Source organism: Trichomonas vaginalis, chromosome I (genome assembly GCF_026262505.1).
Source record: "Trichomonas vaginalis G3 chromosome I, whole genome shotgun sequence".
Lineage (NCBI taxonomy): Eukaryota > Parabasalia > Trichomonadida > Trichomonadidae > Trichomonas > Trichomonas vaginalis.
Window position 1 is genome coordinate 6,079,636 of NC_067203.1, and position 20,894 is coordinate 6,100,529.

At 33.7% G+C, this 20,894-nt stretch overlaps 9 protein-coding genes and 6 pseudogenes across 15 annotated transcripts, besides 3 other annotated features; 10 read left to right on the top strand and 5 right to left on the bottom strand.

Annotated features, from left to right (window-relative positions):
• Positions 1-2,222: part of a mobile genetic element that runs on past the window's edge.
• TVAGG3_0937610 lies at positions 74-739 on the top strand (annotated as a pseudogene). Its single transcript has one exon. A coding segment is annotated over exon 1 (666 nt).
• Positions 918-1,379, top strand: TVAGG3_0937620 (KilA, N-terminal/APSES-type HTH, DNA-binding family; the record flags this gene model as incomplete). Its single annotated transcript, XM_051252799.1, has 1 exon — positions 918-1,379. A coding segment is annotated over one exon (462 nt), but the record flags the coding sequence as incomplete, so codon positions are not given.
• Positions 1,761-2,258, top strand: TVAGG3_0937630 (annotated as a pseudogene). Its single transcript has one exon. A coding segment is annotated over exon 1 (498 nt).
• Positions 2,259-2,594: 336 nt separating this feature from the next.
• Positions 2,595-16,851: a mobile genetic element.
• Positions 3,002-3,561, top strand: TVAGG3_0937650 (annotated as a pseudogene). Its single transcript has one exon. A coding segment is annotated over exon 1 (560 nt).
• Positions 4,204-4,578, bottom strand: TVAGG3_0937660 (uncharacterized protein; the record flags this gene model as incomplete). Its single annotated transcript, XM_051252800.1, has 1 exon — positions 4,204-4,578. The coding sequence occupies one exon, from the start codon at positions 4,576-4,578 to the stop codon at positions 4,204-4,206; it is 375 nt and encodes a 124-aa protein (XP_051078374.1).
• On the top strand, positions 6,212-7,026 carry TVAGG3_0937670 (annotated as a pseudogene). Its single transcript has one exon. A coding segment is annotated over exon 1 (815 nt).
• Positions 9,495-10,055, top strand: TVAGG3_0937680 (organellar and viral DNA polymerase type B; the record flags this gene model as incomplete). The annotated part of the gene is made up of 1 exon (XM_051252801.1): positions 9,495-10,055. One exon carries the CDS (start codon positions 9,495-9,497, stop codon positions 10,053-10,055), a length of 561 nt encoding a protein of 186 aa, XP_051078375.1.
• On the bottom strand, positions 10,137-10,994 carry TVAGG3_0937690 (uncharacterized protein; the record flags this gene model as incomplete). The annotated part of the gene is made up of 1 exon (XM_051252802.1): positions 10,137-10,994. The coding sequence occupies one exon, from the start codon at positions 10,992-10,994 to the stop codon at positions 10,137-10,139; it is 858 nt and encodes a 285-aa protein (XP_051078376.1).
• TVAGG3_0937700 (uncharacterized protein) lies at positions 11,019-11,291 on the bottom strand (the record flags this gene model as incomplete). Its single annotated transcript, XM_051252803.1, has 1 exon — positions 11,019-11,291. The coding sequence occupies one exon, from the start codon at positions 11,289-11,291 to the stop codon at positions 11,019-11,021; it is 273 nt and encodes a 90-aa protein (XP_051078377.1).
• TVAGG3_0937710 lies at positions 11,337-11,770 on the top strand (annotated as a pseudogene). The gene has a single exon. A coding segment is annotated over exon 1 (434 nt).
• Positions 11,798-12,444, top strand: TVAGG3_0937720 (annotated as a pseudogene). Its single transcript has one exon. A coding segment is annotated over exon 1 (647 nt).
• Positions 16,852-17,066: 215 nt separating the features above from the next.
• Positions 17,067-20,894: part of a mobile genetic element that runs on past the window's edge.
• Positions 17,495-17,878, top strand: TVAGG3_0937740 (organellar and viral DNA polymerase type B; the record flags this gene model as incomplete). Its single annotated transcript, XM_051252804.1, has 1 exon — positions 17,495-17,878. The coding sequence occupies one exon, from the start codon at positions 17,495-17,497 to the stop codon at positions 17,876-17,878; it is 384 nt and encodes a 127-aa protein (XP_051078378.1).
• On the bottom strand, positions 18,511-18,885 carry TVAGG3_0937750 (uncharacterized protein; the record flags this gene model as incomplete). The annotated part of the gene is made up of 1 exon (XM_051252805.1): positions 18,511-18,885. The coding sequence occupies one exon, from the start codon at positions 18,883-18,885 to the stop codon at positions 18,511-18,513; it is 375 nt and encodes a 124-aa protein (XP_051078379.1).
• Positions 18,991-19,851, top strand: TVAGG3_0937760 (KilA, N-terminal/APSES-type HTH, DNA-binding family; the record flags this gene model as incomplete). Its single annotated transcript, XM_051252806.1, has 1 exon — positions 18,991-19,851. One exon carries the CDS (start codon positions 18,991-18,993, stop codon positions 19,849-19,851), a length of 861 nt encoding a protein of 286 aa, XP_051078380.1.
• On the bottom strand, positions 19,956-20,429 carry TVAGG3_0937770 (uncharacterized protein; the record flags this gene model as incomplete). The annotated part of the gene is made up of 1 exon (XM_051252807.1): positions 19,956-20,429. One exon carries the CDS (start codon positions 20,427-20,429, stop codon positions 19,956-19,958), a length of 474 nt encoding a protein of 157 aa, XP_051078381.1.

A 20,894-nucleotide genomic window follows, 5' to 3' on the forward strand; every position in this document is an offset into this window, starting at 1 on the left:
AATTTCCTTAAGATAGAAAAAATAAAGTTAGTTTTATTTTTATTTATTTTTTATTTTGTATGTAAAGACAATAATGTCAGTCGAAGCAAAAACATTCACGAACAAATCTAATGGTGAAACATTCACAAAAGGCACTTATAACGGTATTGAAGTCTTACGTAGAGACAAGGATGGTTACATTAATGCAACAAAGATGGCAAGAGAAGCAGGAAGTTAAACCATTTAAACAGATTTCTCAATAGTGCTAAAATGCAGGAAATTCTTGAGTTTTGGTTGAAAGAATACGGTCGAGCCAAAAGTGGCTCAACCTCAAAACAAGCATTTTATGAGCTTACTAAGGGCGTTATGAATGAATTCAAAGGTATTTACATACATGCTGACCTCGTTCATTTTGTTGCTGAATGGTGCTCTGTAAAGTATGCATTTTATGTCAAAGATATTATGGACTCCATAGACAAGAAAGTTCATGAGAAGTTAGATGAAGAAGAACTCGAAAGATACAGTGGAGAATGCTAAACCTTTGTTCGAAGAAGAAGTTGGAAAAATGTGTGAAAAACAATTAGAACATGAACGTGAGATATATTATGGTTATAGAGATTCTCCATACGAACTAGACCAATGGGAACAAGAAGATTTAAAGAGAGAATTTAGAGAATATGAACTCGCTAAGATAGCATTTGAAGCTGCAGAAAAGAAGTTAAAAGTTTGGGGTCGTTTTGTAAAAAAATATTGTGAGTAAATGAACCATTTATTTTTATTGAATTCACCAAAAAATATAATTTAGGTGAAGAGGTGAGATTTCACCTCTTTTTTCACCTGTTTTTTCACCTCTTGAATTTTCGTGAATTTCCTTAAGATAGAAAAAATAAAGTTAGTTTTATTTTTATTTATTTTTTATTTTGTATGTAAAGACAATAATGTCAGTCGAAGCAAAAACATTCACGAACAAATCTAATGGTGAAACATTCACAAAAGGCACTTATAACGGTATTGAAGTCTTACGTAGAGACAAGGATGGTTACATTAATGCAACAAAGATGGCAAGAGAAGCAGGAAAGTTAAACCATTTAAACAGATTTCTCAATAGTGCTAAAATGCAGGAAATTCTTGAGTTTTGGTTGAAAGAATACGGTCGAGCCAAAAGTGGCTCAACCTCAAAACAAGCATTTTATGAGCTTACTAAGGGCGTTATGAATGAATTCAAAGGTATTTACATACATGCTGACCTCGTTCATTTTGTTGCTGAATGGTGCTCTGTAAAGTATGCATTTTATGTCAAAGATATTATGGACTCCATAGACAAGAAAGTTCATGAGAAGTTAGATGAAGAAGAACTCGAAGATACAGTGGAGAATGCTAAACCTTTGTTCGAAGAAGAAGTTGGAAAAATGTGTGAAAAACAATTAGAACATGAACGTGAGATATATTATGGTTATAGAGATTCTCCATACGAACTAGACCAATGGGAACAAGAAGATTTAAAGAGAGAATTTAGAGAATATGAACTCGCTAAGATAGCATTTGAAGCTGCAGAAAAGAAGTTAAAAGTTTGGGGTCGTTTTGTAAAAAAATATTGTGAGTAAATGAACCATTTATTTTTATTGAATTCACCAAAAAATATAATTTAGGTGAAGAGGTGAGATTTCACCTCTTTTTTCACCTGTTTTTTCACCTCTTGAATTTTCGTGAATTTCCTTAAGATAGAAAAAATAAAGTTAGTTTTATTTTTATTTATTTTTATTTTGTATGTAAAGACAATAATGTCAGTCGAAGCAAAAACATTCACGAACAAATCTAATGGTGAAACATTCACAAAAGGCACTTATAACGGTATTGAAGTCTTACGTAGAGACAAGGATGGTTACATTAATGCAACAAAGATGGCAAGAGAAGCAGGAAAGTTAAACCATTTAAACAGATTTCTCAATAGTGCTAAAATGCAGGAAATTCTTGAGTTTTGGTTGAAAGAATACGGTCGAGCCAAAAGTGGCTCAACCTCAAAACAAGCATTTTATGAGCTTACTAAGGGCGTTATGAATGAATTCAAAGGTATTTACATACATGCTGACCTCGTTCATTTTGTTGCTGAATGGTGCTCTGTAAAGTATGCATTTTATGTCAAAGATATTATGGACTCCATAGACAAGAAAGTTCATGAGAAGTTAGATGAGAAGAACTCGAAGATACAGTGGAGAATGCTAAACCTTTGTTCGAAGAAGAAGTTGGAAAAATGTGTGAAAAACAATTAGAACATGAACGTGAGATATATTATGGTTATAGAGATTCTCCATACGAACTAGACCAATGGGAACAAGAAGATTTAAAGAGAGAATTTAGAGAATATGAACTCGCTAAGATAGCATTTGAAGCTGCAGAAAAGAAGTTAAAAGTTTGGGTCGTTTTGTAAAAAAATATTGTGAGTAAATGAAACCATTTATTTTTATTGAATTCACCAAAAAATATAATTTAGGTGAAGAGGTGAGATTTCACCTTTTTTCACCTGTTTTTCACCTCTTGAATTTTCGTGAATTTCCTTAAGATAGAAAAAATAAAGTTAGTTTTATTTTATTTATTTTTTATTTTGTATAAAAGATATGATTTCAACAATCGGCACAACAACAATTCAAGCCGCGAACGGCGGGACTCTGTCCACAACAATTCACCAAACTCGTTAGTCATGAATCCAACATCTATGTTAGTAGAGATGGAAAGCTTCATTCCTTCTTCATTTACTTTCGAAACAGAAATACAAAAAATTAAGCAGGAACTTTTAACAAGTAATTTAGACTGTAGTGCGAAGATGAAACAAATGAACAGTATCTTTATGAAATGGAGGACCTCATCGACCATTTACCTAAACTACCTGAAATTCAGCATCAAAAACTAACTATTCCTGAATTCGACGAAATTGAAGTCAAAGCAACTGACTCAGTAGAAATAAAGAAGTTCATACGTAAAGTAAATTATGAATTCCTTGGTTTTCATTGCAACCATAAAGTTTATGGACAAAGATTGCGATATGGTATATAAGAATGTTTCTGACATATATAAATCTGAAGAATTTAAGACCTACGACAACTTTGTTTCATTAGTTGCAAAATGTGTTTGGGAAATAAGAGATAAAGATAGAAGAGGCAAAGTATGGAACGAACAACTAAGACCCGCTATGTTTGAGATGAAGAGAGCAATTGACGCTTTAGTTGTTCTAGCAGCAGTCAAATTTCAATGTATAATGCAAAAATGAACCCACAATGTTCAAAATGTAAAGCAGCAATAAGGAAATATAACTACTCCGTCAAAGAGATAGAAAGAATGCGAAACGACTATGCAGACTTAAAGAAAGAAGCAGAAAAGCCAGCAGAAGATAAAATGGACATGTTAGCATTTCTGAACAAAAACTATCCAACAGTAAAAGATTTCCTTCTATCTGACGTCAAGAAGAAATATAAAGAGACTTTCGGCATTGTTAAAACTTTTGATATCCTCAGCGAAGAAATAGAAGCTACAAAACTGTTTAGGATTTCAAATATACATCGTACAATTCATGTAAAACGCTTGTGAAAAAAAGAGGTGAAAAATTAGGTGAAAAAAGAGGTGAAATCTCACCTCTTCACCTAAATTATATTTTTGGTCATTTACACTCATTTACGAAGAAGTCATGACAAAGCATTTACGAAGAAGTTATGACAAAGCATTTACGAAGAAGTTATGACAAAGCATTTACGAAGAAGTTATGACAAAGCATTTACGAAGAAGTTATGACAAAGTCAAGACCCTTTGGGTCTCGCCGCTTAGCGGCTGAGGTGAAAAATTAGGTGAAAAAAGAGGTGAAATCTCACCTCTTCACCTAAATTATATTTTTGGTCAAAGCTTCCACGAGAGAAAAGATTCCTCATTTGCTAAGGATTCCAAAAATGAAAAAATCGTTGATTTCGGCTGAGAAAAAACGGCAAAAACCCTTCTTCCACGGGAACAAAGAAATAAAGAAGAAATAAAGTAAATTTTTTATTTATTCCCGTGGAAGATAGAGCACTTTTATGACACTTTTTATTCACGACAAACAAGACAAATAAAGAAAATAAGAAAATACGGCGCTGTCGCGGTTCGAACCACAGACTCTGACCCTCCATAACACCACCTTAGACCACTGTGCTACGTAGCCTGTCGACATAAGATTTTATAAATTGCATATTTGACGTAAATTTATTTCCATCTGGCTTCCCACTGCATAAGATATTCATACGTGTTTGTAAGACATTCATTAAACTTCTTTTCTATTGCATCTAATCTTGCGTTATTTTTTTCAATAACTTGTCTGTATTCTTCATCATCTCCAGCAGTGTTTGGGTCTTCACGTTTAAAATATTCATTGTTAACCAATTTTTTATCTACAAATTTTATTAGTGTTTGATTCACTTCGTTATGATAACGGTCATATTCTTTCAATACGTAAGTGAAGACAAAATGCGTCGTACCTTCAATCTTAAAGCTTAAAGAACTTTCAACACAGTTTTGAGGGTCTGTCAGTGCGTCAATGAGATAGTATTCGAAGTCAGTCAATAATCTTTTTAAAGTCATTTCATACAGGATAAAATTTAATGTTGTGAAGAAATAGTGTTTTATCTCAGAAAAAATAAAGTTAGTTTTTATTTTATTTATTTTTTATCCTGTATGTAAAGACAGATATGTCAACATTAGAGAACACAACAACTGCTATCGTTCATGAAGCCATAAATGAAGAATACGAATACATACAGTATAACAAACAATTGAGACTCATTCGTTCTGTCAAAGATGACATGTACCAAATGCAAAGTATTTTGACGGCTTGTTTTGCTCCAGATACTAAGCTTCCTAAAGACTGGTTTAGGAACCAAAGCACCATAGAACTATTAAGTGAAGCACAGCGAGACGTACTTTTTTCTGAAAACAGTGAAGAACAGCGAGTAGGTAAAAAATCCCAGTCGCCAAAACTCTATGAAAACCGTGAAAAATTGCCAAACGGTTTGAGAGGATATTATGTTCATAGACTTTTAGTAAATGCAGTTGCAATGTGGGCTTCACCACGTTATGCTTGGAATATTTACAAACTTCTTGACGAACTTCACAGACAAGAACGTGGAGAGATGGAAAAGAAACTTCAAGCAAAAGATGAAGTCATTGAATCCAAAGACAAAAGCATACAGAAAAGAATACCGCGTTCAGTACCAAAAGGAAAGGAAAAGAACTATAAGTATATGATTTATACTGAAGAGTTGGAGAATGAAGAAGACAGAGATATGGTTATGTTGCATTTAGTCAGAAGAAACAACAAAAGCTTTTACGACCTTGCTAAAATATATAAATCTGACAGAAACTGGTTCTATCGTGAAAACTTACCGATTTCAATGACACCGAATGAGCAAATAAAAGAAATTGTCAAAAATACTCTTCCTCAAACACACTATGACATCAAAGGTTGCACAATACTTACCTTCAAAGAAGACTTACCATTACTGAAGGAAAAAATAACAGAATATTTCGATAACTTCAAAGAGGAAGAATGAAGTCACGACAACATTAACGAAGAAGTCACGACAACATTAACGAAGAGAGAATGAGGTGAAAAAACAGGTGAAATCTCACCTCTTCACCAAAAATATATTTTTGGTTAAATAGCTTCAGGGTCAATTTCTTCAACCATTTCACTTCCTTCGTCAATGTCAATAGAAGCTTCTTCAACCTTTGGTAAGAACTTTTGTATAACATCTTTGTTCGTTATTGTCTTCAGAGATGAAGGATAATATTTCACAGATGTTTCACCCTTCTTATATTCTTTCTGTTCGGAAAGATTCATAGCAATACTGAAGAAGTCAATGTTGGAGTTCTTTATAACAGTATAATGAGTATCTTTGACATTCACGAAGAAACCCTTTTGTTTCAAAACTACTGCTAACTCTTGTGAAGTATAACGTTTGCGGTCAATGACAATAGCTAATGGTCTGACATACTGACCGAACTTAGATTCTTTCACAAACTTCTTGTTAAAGATAACATTAACGTTTGCAGAACCATTGAACTCATTCTTGATGGCAGTAGCGAGAGCATTGTATGAAAAGAACTTGCAATCTTGCATGTGTTTCATTAAAATAAAAATATTAAATTATTTTGAAAAATAACTTAAAAATGTAATCTAATTTTTTAAAAAATATTTTTTTATTTCCTACTAAAGATGTATCGGAAGTTGTCTAAGTTAGAACACTCGGAAATAAAACAACTTCTTACAGAAGCTAATATAGATGTTGCAAAACATTACGCGACAAACAAAAAAGCACTCGCTGACTTCATTAAAGACTACAATGGTGCAATAAGTTATGATAGAATTCATGAGTTCATAAAGCCGCAACGCGGCGAGGACGAAGTCCATGCAAGAGCATTTCCTTTAAATGACATTGCTATTGACTTATATCATAGACGTTCAGTACCTCATGAAGTAAGAAGAGAAATGTTTGACATAACAAATGCGAACGTTGGTCATACTCGTAAAGCTCTTTCGCATGATGTTCGTCAAGAAATGTTTGACATAACAAATGCAAACGTTGGTGAAACAAGAAGAAGAGACGACACACTGAAACAACAGAGAAGAGAGATGTTTAAAAGTGCTATAGAACAAGTTCGCAAAGCTAACGATGTCATTCGTTCCATTGACGACAAACCAAAAGAAGGTGAGAGATGGTTAAAGAAAGATGAAGAGAATAGGAAGAGAAATGTGAAGTCAGGCAATAGACTCATTGACTTTAACATCGAAGCTTTAGATGAACCAAACAGAGACTATTACACAAACATTTCGGTAAGGTTTTCATGAGACTCTTAGAGAAAATTAAAATAAACTCAACAAAGATGGATGGTATGTTATAAACTTGGTGGAAAGTATGAATGTTCTACGTTAAACCTCAATAATATTGGAACATTACTACATCAGCTCTTGAAGGAGAACTTTATATCAGAGATAGAAGCAAATGCTGCAGGTATTGTTGAAATGCACTATGACTTCTTCTTGACAAACATAAAGAATCTTACCGAAATAAAGATGTATGATTTAACAGAATATGAAGGCTTAACGATGTCAGATGTAAAGAAAGGCAAACCAAAAAAGAGACCATATAGAGATGAAAGCACACTGACAAATGACCAGAAAGCCATTTTGGAAGCTCTTAAGCAAACAGGAAACCCAGCACTTATAGAAAGCTTTTGGAAAGATAATGGTGAAAAGAAGTTTTATAAGAAGAGAAGCGGTCAGTTATGGAAGTATCTTTGCACATTACCTATAAATCTTGAACGCTACCAAATCTTCAATGAACTGAACAAAAGAACTGCAACACTTATGACAGAGGACAATTGTTTCGTTTATGCTTGCATTCAGGCTGGAGTAAATGAAGAAACTATTGACCACATGAGAGAAGTCATTCGTGTTAGAGACTTTCCTCAAAGTAAAGTACAAGAAATTTCTGACGCAACAGGTATAGCATTTAATGTTACCATTGGTTATTTCAATGACTCAAGACATAATGAAATAAAGAGATATATACCAAAAGAATGCGAAACTGTTAGAACTATTGACTTACTTCTTGTTGAAGACCACTACATGCTAAATGAAAGACTTCCAATGACAACATATTCATTCGAAACTATAAAGAAATTCTCAAAGCTTGTGGTGGAATGAACATTGAGAAACAGATGAAGATTTATACAAAGAGAGAAGATAAATATGTAGTTCGTTATGATAGAACAACACCGTTATGGGATGTTATGAAAACATTGTGGGAGTGCAAATATTTCGAACCTATTTCTTATGGAGAACTTTTCACATATACTACTGACTTATATAAACAGAACCTTGCACCATTTAAAGATTTGACATATGCTCCAAAGTATTGTGTACAACTGAAGAAGAAAGCAGAGTCAAAAGAAGTAAATAAAGCTAAATGTAAATTCATACCTGAGCACGTTTTCTTTGCTGACTTTGAGTGTAGTACGGATGGCTTTCATAAAGCTTTTAACATCTGTTATGACAGTGAAGATGGTTCAGTTAGTGAAAGTATTTGGGGTCAAAACTGTGCAACAGAATTTTTGGAAAGACTCCTGACAAGAGTTTAATATATTTTCACAACCTCAGTTATGACATAAACTTCATCTTAAGACACATGACAGAAGTGAAAGGAACTCCCATCATTAAAGGTTCACGAACAATGCAAATAACTGGTTTATATAAAGGACGGGCAATTATTATAAAAGACTCTTACAGTGTTATAAATAAGAAGCTTAAACTATTTCCTGCTATGTTTAACTTACAAACAGGACCGAAAGAAGTATTTCCATATAACTACTACAGCAGTGTTTTGTTAGCAAATGACAACAGAACTGGTGTCATTTCTGAAGCATGTAAGTTTATCCATGATGCAGATACATTTATGAAGAACATAGATTCCATCAAAGGTTGCAGAATAGATGAAAACCACTTCGACTTAGAAAAATATAGCACGTTTTACTGCAAACAAGATGTAAGAATTTTAAGAGAAGGTTTTGTAAAGTTCCGCAATGACTTATTGAAAGAGTTTGATTTAAACGTTTATGACTACGTTAGTATTTGTTCTATTGCTAACAAATTGTTTGAGAACAGAGTATACTTCCCGAATGGAAATCTTTATGACCTCTCAAATAAACCAAGAGAATTTATTTCGAGATGCATTCAAGGTGGAAGATGTATGTTGTCAGATAACATGAAACAAAAGAGCAAAAAGAAACTCATTGCTGACTTCGACACTGTTTCATTATATCCTTCAGCTATAGCAAGACTTTATACTTTAGAAGGTATTCCAAAAGTATTGAAGGAAGAAATGTTAAACACAGAGTATCTCATGAGACATTTATTCGATGACGACCAAAAGGAACCCATTGGTGAAAAGTTTATGTCTGGCTTCTTTGTTCTCATTAAGATAACAGAGATTGGTATACCCAGACACTTTCATTTAATAGTTTGCGACCCTGAACTAAATCCAGAACTTAACGTTCCAAGAAGTTCAAACACTTGCTGTCTCATGTATGTTGACCATATAACATTACAAGACCTCATAAAATATCAAGGTGTCAAATGTGAAGTGTTGCAAGGATACTATTACGATGGAAACAGAGATATGAGAATAAGAGATGAAGTAAAGAAGTTGTTTGAGTTAAGGTTAAAGTATAAGAAAGAAGAAAACCCCTTACAAGAAATTATAAAACTCATTCTGAACAGCATTTATGGCAAAACTATTCTATCTCCTATTGAGTCAAAAATAACCATAGTAGATGACAAAGATGCTATAAGATATGCTATAAGAAATTACAACCATATAGTGAAGTTCGAAGGTTTGGATGGTTCAGATAAAACTATTTTCAAGCTAACGAAAAGCATTTGCAGACACTTTAACTTCTGTCCACTTGGTGTTAATATTCTGTCTATGTCAAAACGTATTATGAATGAAGTATTCTGTACTGCAGAGGACATGGGACTTCAAATATTTTACCAGGATACCGACAGTATGCACTTATATAATGAAGACATCCCAAAGCTTGCAGCAGAGTTTAAGAAGAGATATGGTAGAGAACTTATAGGAAAGAACCTTGGTCAATTTCATAGCGACTTTGCAGAAATAACACCTGGAAAACAAAGTTTAGCTTATAAAAGTATTTTCTGTGGAAAGAAGACCTACATAGACTTACTCACGAATGATTTAAATGAAGTTGCATTTCACTGCAGAATGAAAGGCGTGAAGCAAGATGTTATTGCTTTAACCGCTAATGAAATGTTTCCTGAAGCTATACAATGCTATTACAATGAAGATAAGAACATTCACATACCTGTTGGAACATATGACAAAGACTCTGAGTTCAGTTTAATGAAACTTTACAAAGCACTTTATGATGGTCAAGAGATTGCATTCGACTTATGTAAGTCATGTCAACCTTGCTTTGCTGAAAAGTTCAACTTTTCAATAACGACTAAAACAAGCTTTATTCGTAAGTTGAAGTTCTGAGGTCATTTATTTTTGTCAGCAATGAGGTCATTTGTGATAAAAATAAGCCGCTAGCGGCATGGGCGAAGCCTATGTGGTCATTTACAATACAGCTATTGTAGAGTTTAACAATTGTGCTTCAATGTATAAACAATCTTTCCCATCTGGAGGTAAGAACACTGGGCACTTATGGTCATGAGTGGAGAACATGTCTATCCAAAACTCACGATTGAAGCCAGTTAATTTATAGTATTTAGGGTTAGGAAGTGGTGAAGTTCTTGTATGACCAATGAACTCATTTTCAACTCCCTTACTTAAGTTTGAATATAATATAGCTTGCTTTCTATCCCAAATGCCAGGTGTTACAATCTTTGAAAATTCATTTTTCCTCGGAAGCATTGCATCATAATTGAAAACATTCTTAAAATCATCACTTGGTTCGGAGATTTGAAACCTTATACGTAATGGATTTTCTTTCTTTTTAGCGACTTCATTGAATGGTGAGAATACAATGAATTGACAGTCATGAGTTCCATCTTCATTTTCATTAAATTCATAATGAAAGTCTATAAGTTGTGGCTGACTACCTTCTTCTTTCAGTTGTGCAAGAAACTCACGTAAAGGCTGTAAAGTTTGTACTTCAATATTGAACTTTTTCTCGAACATCTCATTAAATGAAATCATACATTGCAACAATGTTGTATCGTCTTTAAAGTATTTGTATATGTGAATGTTTTGGGCGCTTAAAGACTGTTCGTCATTTTCTATCTCGACTTGAAGTATAAAGTCAACCTTTCTGAAAGCACGTGTTATATACATAGATGTTATGCCAATGTACTTCTCTTCATTTATGTTCACAATCCAGTCTGTTGGAAACTTAAACGTTACTCTGTTCCCCTTTATTTTGACGTCAGGGTTTTCACTACTGAACGCAACAGATAAAGGTATTTGTCTATACATTTAGTTTGGATAAAAATAAACCATTTACTCTTTCTTTGCTTCAGCTTCTTTAGCTTTTTGTTCTTCCTTTGCTTTTGCTTCTTCTCTAGCTTTCTTCGCCAGCAAACGTGGGTTCTTTTGTCTTCCAGCAGCTAATGCAGCAAGTTGTTTTTCACTAAGTTTTCTCTTTGGTCTCTCTGGCTTTTGTTCTTGTTTTTGTTCCTTCAGTTCGGATAAAATTTGCTCACGAATTTCTTTCTTCAATGCTTCAACATCTATGACCCCTTGGGTCTTGTCCGTAGGGCTTGTCTGAGTCATTTGACTGCAGATAAAAAACAAAATTAAAACTTTAACCGATGTAAAATGAGCTTGTCAAAATCAGAGCGAGAGTCTATTATATTAAATGACGCAAGAGGAATACAACATCCTTTCTATTACGTAAGTCAGAGTAAAGATGGTAAAATATACGTAAGAAAAAGAAAGGTTCCATTAGCGAATGCAGAAAGCGACAACATTAAGGTGCATGGCAAGGGTGAAGTCCACGAAGCCCATATAAAACCTTCTGTTCAAACTGAAAAGTCAATAGAACAGAAGAAAAGAAGCCAGATGTACTTTCAATAACGAACCAAGAGCTTATTGCAAAGTTCGTGAATTTCATTGAAAAACAAACCGAGTCAAAGAACTCTGACCCGCCAGTGAAAGAAGTTGAGACAAAAGAGAATGTACAGTTCATTGAAAATGTCAAGAAACAACTTCCACCACGAATACCAAGAAGAAGAGTGAGAATAATGAAGTAAATAGATATTTTTATCCGAAGTAAATACATGCAGAACGAACAGTTAAACGAATTTACTCCAGCAGAGCATATTCATCAGATTCGCTCATATTTCGATATCATAGACAATGCAGTTCAAATTGGTGACACTAATAGAAAATATTCTGACGCAAAGATTCCATCACAACCTGGAACTGCTAAAGATAACACATGGGTAACATTCAATCTCTCACCTCCTGGTGAAAATATGTTGGACCTTTACAATACATTCATTACGTATAAAATGGAAGGTCAATTTATTGTAGATAAAGAAATTGGTTCAGGTTCCAATAAAACAAACCCACCAGGATTTTGGATTGGTTTCGATGACGCTTTCTATGCAGTTGCTGGATATCAAATCCTTGCAAATGGTCGTATCGTATATTCTCAAGACAACGCAAGAGAAGAAGCATATATAACTTCAAACTCACAAACTACCGAACAAATAAAGAAAGTAGATGTTTTCTCAAAGACTCGACATAAGATGTATGGAGTCATTCGGGAACATGCAGAACAGGACAAATTGTTAGTGGTCCAATTACAGCAGGAAAATCATTTGATTTTAAGCTTCGTTTAAGAATTCCTGTTAGAAGATTCCTTCCATTAGAAGCTATTCGATTTATTCCAGCTTTTGCAGGAACATTCAGCTTAAAGTAATGAAGAAGACAGAGATATGGTTATGTTTGCATTTAGTCAGAAGAAACACAAAACTTTTACGACCTTGCTAAAATATATAAATCTGACAGAAACTGGTTCTTATCGTGAAAACTTACCGATTTCAATGACACCGAATGAGCAAATAAAAGAAATTGTCAAAAATACTCTTCTTCAAACACTAAGACATCAAAGGGTTGCCTGATACTTACCATTCATATAACTTTACCATTACTGAAGGAAAAAATAACAGAATATTTCGATAACTTCAAAGAGGAAGAATGAAGTCACGACAACATTAACGAAGAGTCACGACAACATTAACGAAGAGAGAATGAGGTGAAAAACAGGTGAATCTCACCTCTTCACCAAAAATATATTTGGTTAAATATGCTCAGGGTCAATTTCTTCAACCATTTCACATTCCTTCGTACATGTCATATAGCAATGCATGAAGCTTCTTCAACCTTTGGTAAGAAACTTTTTGTATAACATCTTTTGTTCGTTATTGTCTTCAGAGATTGAAGATAATATTTCCAGATGTTTCACCTTCTTATTATTTCTTCTGTTCGGAAGATTCATAGCAATACTGAAGAAGTCAATGTTGGAGTTCTTTATCACAGTATAATGAGTATCTTTGACATTCACGAAGAAACCCTTTTGTTTCAAACTACTGCTAACTCTTGTGAGAATATACGTTTGCGGTCAATGACAATATAATGGTCTGACATACTGACCGAACTTAGATTCTTCACAAACTTCTTGTTAAAGATAACATTAACGTTTGCAGAACCATTGAACTATTCTTGATGGCAGTAGCGAGAGCATTGTATGAAAAGAACTTGCAATCTTGCAGTTGTTTCATTAAAATAAAAATATTAAATTATTTTGAAAATACTTAAAAAAGTATATCATATTTTTTCAAAAATATTTTTTTATTTCCTACTAAAGATGTATCGGAAGTTGTCTAAGTTAGAACACTCGGAAATAAAAAACTTTTACAGAAGCTAATAGATGTTGCAAAAACATTACGCGACAAACAAAAGCAACTCGCTGACTTCATTAAAGACTACAATGGTCAATAAGTTATGATAGAATTCATGAGTTCATAAAGCGCAACGCGGCGAGGCGAAGTCCATGCAAGAGCATTTCCTTTAAATGACATTGCTATTGACTTATATCATAGACGTTCAGACCTCATGAAGTAAGAAGAGAAATGTTTGACATAACAAATGCGAACGTTGGTCATACTCGTAAAGCTCTTTTCGCATGATGTTTCGTCAAGAATGTTTGACTAACAATGCAAACGTTGGTGAAACAAGAAGAGAGACGAACACTGAAACAACAGAGAAGAGAGATGTTTAAAAGTGCTATAGAAAAGTTCGCAAAGCTACGATGTCATTCTGTTCTCATTGACGACAAACCAAAAGAAGGGAGAGATGTGTAAAGAAAGATGAAGAGAATAGGAGAGAAATGTGAAGTCAGGCAATAGACTCATTGACTTTAATCATCGAAGCTTTAGATGAACCAAACGAGAATATTTACCAAACATTTCGGTAAGGTTTCATGAGACTCTTAGAGAAAATTAAAAATAAACTGCAACAAGATGGATGATGGATGTTATAAACTTGGTGGAAAGTATGAATGTTCTACGTTAAACCTCAATAATATTGGAACATTACTACATAGCTCTTGAAGGAGAACTTTATATCAGAGATAGAAGCAAATGCTGCAGGTATTGTTGAAATGCACTATGACTTTTCTTGACAAACTAAGAATCTTACGAAATAAAGATTATGATTTAACAGAATATATGAAGGTTAAAGATGTCAGATGTAAAGAAAGGCAAACCAAAAAAGGAGACCATATAGAGATGAAAGCACACTGACAAATGACAGAAAGCCATTTTGGAAGCTCTTAGCAAACAGGAAACCCAGCACTTATAGAAAGCTTTTGGAAAGATAATGGTGAAAGAAGTTTTATAAGAAGAGAAGCGGTCAGTTATGGAAGTATCTTTGCATATTACTATAAATCTTGAACGCTACCAAATCTTCAATGAACTTGAACAAAAGAATGCAACACTTATGACAGAGGACAATTGTTTCGTTTATGCTGTATTGCAGGCTGGAGTAAATGAAGAAACTATGACACATGAGAGAAGTCATTCGTGTTAGAGACTTTCCTCAAGTAAAGTAAAGAAATTCTGACGCAACTGGTATATGCATTCAATGTTACCATTGGTTATTCAATGATCAAGACATAATGAAATAAAGAGATATATACCAAAGAATGCGAAACTGTTAGAACTATTGACTTACTTCTTGTTGAAGACATACATGCTAAATGAAAGACTTTCCAATGACAACATATTTCATTCGAAACTATAAAGAAATTCTCAAAGCTTGTGGTGGAATGAACATTGAGAAACAGATGAAGATTTATACAAAGAGAGAAGTATAAATATGTAGTTCGTTATGATAGAACAACCGTTATGGGATGTTATGAAACATTGTGGGAGTGCAAATATTTCGAACCTATTTCTTATGGAGAACTTTTCACATATACTACTGACTTATATAAACGAACCTTGCACCATTTAAAGATTTGACATATGCTCCAAAGTATTGTGTACAACTGAAGAAGAAAGCAGAGTCAAAAAAGTAAATAAAGCTAAATGTAAATTCATACCTGAGCACGTTTTTCTTTGCTGACTTTGAGTGTAGTACGGATGGCTTTCATAAAGCTTTTAACATCTGTTATGACAGTGAAGATGGTTCAGTTAGTGAAAGTATTTGGGGTCAAAACTGTGCAACAGAATTTTTGGAAAGACTCCCTGACAAGAGTTTAATATATTTTTCACAACCTCAGTTATGACATAAACTTCATCTTAAGACACATGACAGAAGTGAAAGGAATCCCATCATTAAAGGTTCACGAACAATGCAAATAACTGGTTATTATAAAGGACGGGCAATTATTATAACACTCTTACAGTGTTATAAATAAGAGCTTAAACATTTCTGCTATGTTTAACTTACAAACAGGACCGAAAGAGTATTTCCATATAACTATTACAGCATGTTTTGTTAGAAATGACAACAGAACTGGTGTCATTTTCTGAAGCATGTAAGTTTATCCATGATGCAGATACATTTATGAAGAACATAGATTCCATCAAAGGTTGCAGAATAGATGAAAACCACTTCGACTTAGAAAAATATAGCACGTTTTACTGCAAAAAGATGTAAGAATTTTAAGAGAAGGTTTTGTAAAGTTCCGCAATGACTTATTGAAAGAGTTTGATTAAACGTTTATGACTACGTTAGTATTTGTTCTATTGCTAACAAATTGTTTGAGAACAGAGTATACTTCCCGAATGGAAATCTTTATGACCTCTCAAATAAACAAGAGAATTTATTTCGAGATGCATTCAAGGTGGAAGATGTATGTTGTCAGATAACATGAAACAAAAGAGCAAAAAGAAACTCATTGCTGACTTCGAACTGTTTATTATATCCTTCAGCTATAGCAGACTTTATACTTTAGAAGGTATTCCAAAAGATTGAAGGAAGAATGTTAAACACAGAGTATCTCATGAGACATTTTTCGATGACGACCAAAAGGAACCCTTGGTGAAAAGTTTATGTCTGGCTTCTTTGTTTCATTAAGATAACAGAGATTGGTATAACCAGACACCTTTCATTTAATAGTTTGCGACCCTGAACTAAATCCAGAACTTAACGTTCAAGAAGTTCAACACTTGCTGTCTCATGTATGTTTGACCATATAACATTACAAGACTTCATAAAATATCAAGGTGTCAAATGTGAAGTGTTGCAGGATACTATTACGATGGAACAGAGATTGAGAATAAGAGATGAAGTAAAGAAGTGTGTTTGAGTTAGGTTAAAGTATAAGAAAGAAGAACCCCTTACAAGAAATTATAAACTCATTCTGAACAGCATTTATGGCAAAATATTCTATCTCTCTATTGATCAAAAATAACCATAGTAGATGACAAAGATGCTATAAGATATGCTATAAGAAATTACAACCATATAGTGAAGTTTCGAAGGTTTGGATGGTTCAGATAAAACATTTTCAAGCTAACGAAAAGCATTTGCGACACTTTAACTCTGTCCACTTGGTGTTAATATTCTGTCTATGTCAAAACGTATTATGAATGATATTCTGTACTGCAGAGGACATGGGATTCAAATATTTACCAGGATACCGACAGTATGCACTTATATAATGAAGATCCCAAAGCTTGCAGCAGAGTTTTAAGAAGAGATATGGTAAGATGAACTATAGGAAAGAAACCTTGGTCAATTTCATAGCGACTTTGCAGAAATAACACCTGGAAAACAAAGTTTAGCTTATAAAAGTATTTCTGTGGAAAGAAAGACCTCATAGACTTACTCACGAATGATTTAAATGAAGTTGCATTTCACTGCAGAATGAAAGGCGTGAAGCAAGATGTTATTGCTTTAACCGCTAATGAAATGTTTCCTGAAGGCTATACATGCTATTACAATGAAGATAAGAACATTCACATACCTGTTTGAACATATGACAAAGACTCTGAGTTCAGTTTAATGAAACTTTACAAAGCACTTTATGATGTCAAGAGAATTAAGCAGGAACTTTTAACAAGTAATTTAGACTGTAGTGCGAAAGATGAAACAAATGAACAGTATCTTTATGAAATGGAGGACCTCATCGACCATTTACCTAAACTACCTGAAATTCAGCATCAAAAAACTAACTATTCCTGAATTCGACGAAATTGAAGTCAAAGCAACTGACTCAGTAGAAATAAAGAAGTTCATACGTAAAGTAAATTATGAATTCCTTGGTTTTCATTGCAACCATAAAGTTATGGACAAAGATTGCGATATGGTATATAAGAATGTTTCTGACATATAAATCTGAAGAATTTAAGACCTACGACAACTTTGTTTCATTAGTTGCAAAATGTGTTTGGGAAATAAGAGATAAAGATAGAAGAGGCAAAGTATGGAACGAACAACTAAGACCCGCTATGTTTGAGATGAAGAGAGCAATTGACGCTTTAGTTGTTCTAGCAGGTCAAATTTCAATGTATAATGCAAAAATGAACCCACAATGTTCAAAATGTAAAGCAGCAATAAGGAAATATAACTACTCCGTCAAAGAGATAGAAAGAATGCGAAACGACTATGCAGACTTAAAGAAAGAAGCAGAAAAGCCAGCAGAAGATAAAATGGACATGTTAGCATTTCTGAACAAAAACTATCCAACAGTAAAAGATTTCCTTCTATCTGACGTCAAGAAGAAATATAAAGAGACTTTCGGCATTGTTAAAACTTTTGATATCCTCAGCGAAGAAATAGAAGCTACAAAACTGTTTAGGATTTCAAATATACATCGTACAATTCATGTAAAACGCTTGTGAAAAAAAGAGGTGAAAAATTAGGTGAAAAAAAGAGGTGAAATCTCACCTCTTCACCTAAATTATATTTTTGGTCATTTACACTCATTTACGAAGAAGTCATGACAAAGCATTTACGAAGAAGTTATGACAAAGCATTTACGAAGAAGTTATGACAAAGCATTTACGAAGAAGTTATGACAAAGCATTTACGAAGAAGTTATGACAAAGTCAAGAAGTCTGCTTAGCGGCTGAGGTGAAAAATTAGGTGAAAAAAGAGGTGAAATCTCACCTCTTCACCTAAATTATATTTTTGGTCAAAGCTTCCACGAGAGAAAAGATTCCTCATTTGCTAAGGATTCCAAAAATGAAAAAATCGTTGATTTCGGCTGAAAAAAACGGCAAAAACCCTTCTTCCACGGGAACAAAGAAATAAAGAAGAAATAAAGTAAATTTTTTATTTATTCCCGTGGAAGATAGAGCACTTTTATGACACTTTTTATTCACGACAAACAAGACAAATAAAGAAAATAAGAAAATACGGCGCTGTCGCGGTTCGAACCACAGACCCTGACCCCTCCATAACACCACCTTAGACCACTGTGCTACGTAGCCTGTCGACATAAGATTTTATAAATTGCATATTTGACGTAAATTTATTTCCATCTGGCTTCCCACTGCATAAGATATTCATACGTGTTTGTAAGACATTCATTAAACTTCTTTTCTATTGCATCTAATCTTGCGTTATTTTTTTCAATAACTTGTCTGTATTCTTCATCATCTCCAGCAGTGTTTGGGTCTTCACGTTTAAAATATTCATTGTTAACCAATTTTTTATCTACAAATTTTATTAGTGTTTGATTCACTTCGTTATGATAACGGTCATATTCTTTCAATACGTAAGTGAAGACAAAATGCGTCGTACCTTCAATCTTAAAGCTTAAAGAACTTTCAACACAGTTTTGAGGGTCTGTCAGTGCGTCAATGAGATAGTATTCGAAGTCAGTCAATAATCTTTTTAAAGTCATTTCATACAGGATAAAATTTAATGTTGTGAAGAAATAGTGTTTATCTCAAAAAAATAAAGTTAGTTTTTATTTTATTTATTTTTTATCCTGTATGTAAAGACAGATATGTCAACATCAGAGAACACAACAACTGCTATCGTTCATGAAGTCATAAATGAAGAATACGAATACATACAGTATAACAAACAATTGAGACTCATTCGTTCTGTCAAAGACGACATGTACCAAATGCAAAGTATTTTGACGGCTTGTTTTGCTCCAGATACTAAGCTTCCTAAAGACTGGTTTAGGAACCAAAGCACCATAGAACTATTAAGTGAAGCACAGCGAGACGTACTTTTTTCTGAAAACAGTGAAGAACAGCGAGTAGGTAAAAAATCCCAGTCGCCAAAACTCTATGAAAACCGTGAAAAATTGCCAAACGGTTTGAGAGGATATTATGTTCATAGACTTTTAGTAAATGCAGTTGCAATGTGGGCTTCACCACGTTATGCTTGGAATATTTACAAACTTCTTGACGAACTTCACAGACAAGAACGTGGAGAGATGGAAAAGAAACTTCAAGCAAAAGATGAAGTCATTGAATCCAAAGACAAAAGCATACAGAAAAGAATACCGCGTTCAGTACCAAAAGGAAAGGAAAAGAACTATAAGTATATGATTTATACTGAAGAGTTGGAGAATGAAGAAGACAGAGATATGGTTATGTTGCATTTAGTCAGAAGAAACAACAAAAGCTTTTACGACCTTGCTAAAATATATAAATCTGACAGAAACTGGTTCTATCGTGAAAACTTACCGATTTCAATGACACCGAATGAGCAAATAAAAGAAATTGTCAAAAATACTCTTCCTCAAACACACTATGACATCAAAGGTTGCACAATACTTACCTTCAAAGAAGACTTACCATTACTGAAGGAAAAAATAACAGAATATTTCGATAACTTCAAAGAGGAAGAATGAAGTCACGACAACATTAACGAAGAAGTCACGACAACATTAACGAAGAGAGAATGAGGTGAAAAAACAGGTGAAATCTCACCTCTTCACCAAAAATATATTTTTGGTTAAATAGCTTCAGGGTCAATTTCTTCAACCATTTCACTTCCTTCGTCAATGTCAATAGAAGCTTCTTCAACCTTTGGTAAGAACTTTTGTATAACATCTTTGTTCGTTATTGTCTTCAGAGATGAAGGATAATATTTCACAGATGTTTCACCCTTCTTATATTCTTTCTGTTCGGAAAGATTCATAGCAATACTGAAGAAGTCAATGTTGGAGTTCTTTATAACAGTATAATGAGTATCTTTGACATTCACGAAGAAACCCTTTTGTTTCAAAACTACTGCTAACTCTTGTGAAGTATAACGTTTGCGGTCAATGACAATAGCTAATGGTCTGACATACTGACCGAACTTAGATTCTTTCACAAACTTCTTGTTAAAGATAACATTAACGTTTGCAGAACCATTGAACTCATTCTTGATGGCAGTAGCGAGAGCATTGTATGAAAAGAACTTGCAATCTTGCATGTGTTTCATTAAAATAAAAATATTAAATTATTTTGAAAAATAACTTAAAAATGTAATCTAATTTTTTCAAAAAAATATTTTTTTATTTCCTACTAAAGATGTATCGGAAGTTGTCTAAGTTAGAACACTCGGAAATAAAACAACTTCTTACAGAAGCTAATATAGATGTTGCAAAACATTACGCGACAAACAAAAAAGCACTCGCTGACTTCATTAAAGACTACAATGGTGCAATAAGTTATGATAGAATTCATGAGTTCATAAAGCCGCAACGCGGCGAGGACGAAGTCCATGCAAGAGCATTTCCTTTAAATGACATTGCTATTGACTTATATCATAGACGTTCAGTACCTCATGAAGTAAGAAGAGAAATGTTTGACATAACAAATGCGAACGTTGGTCATACTCGTAAAGCTCTTTCGCATGATGTTCGTCAAGAAATGTTTGACATAACAAATGCAAACGTTGGTGAAA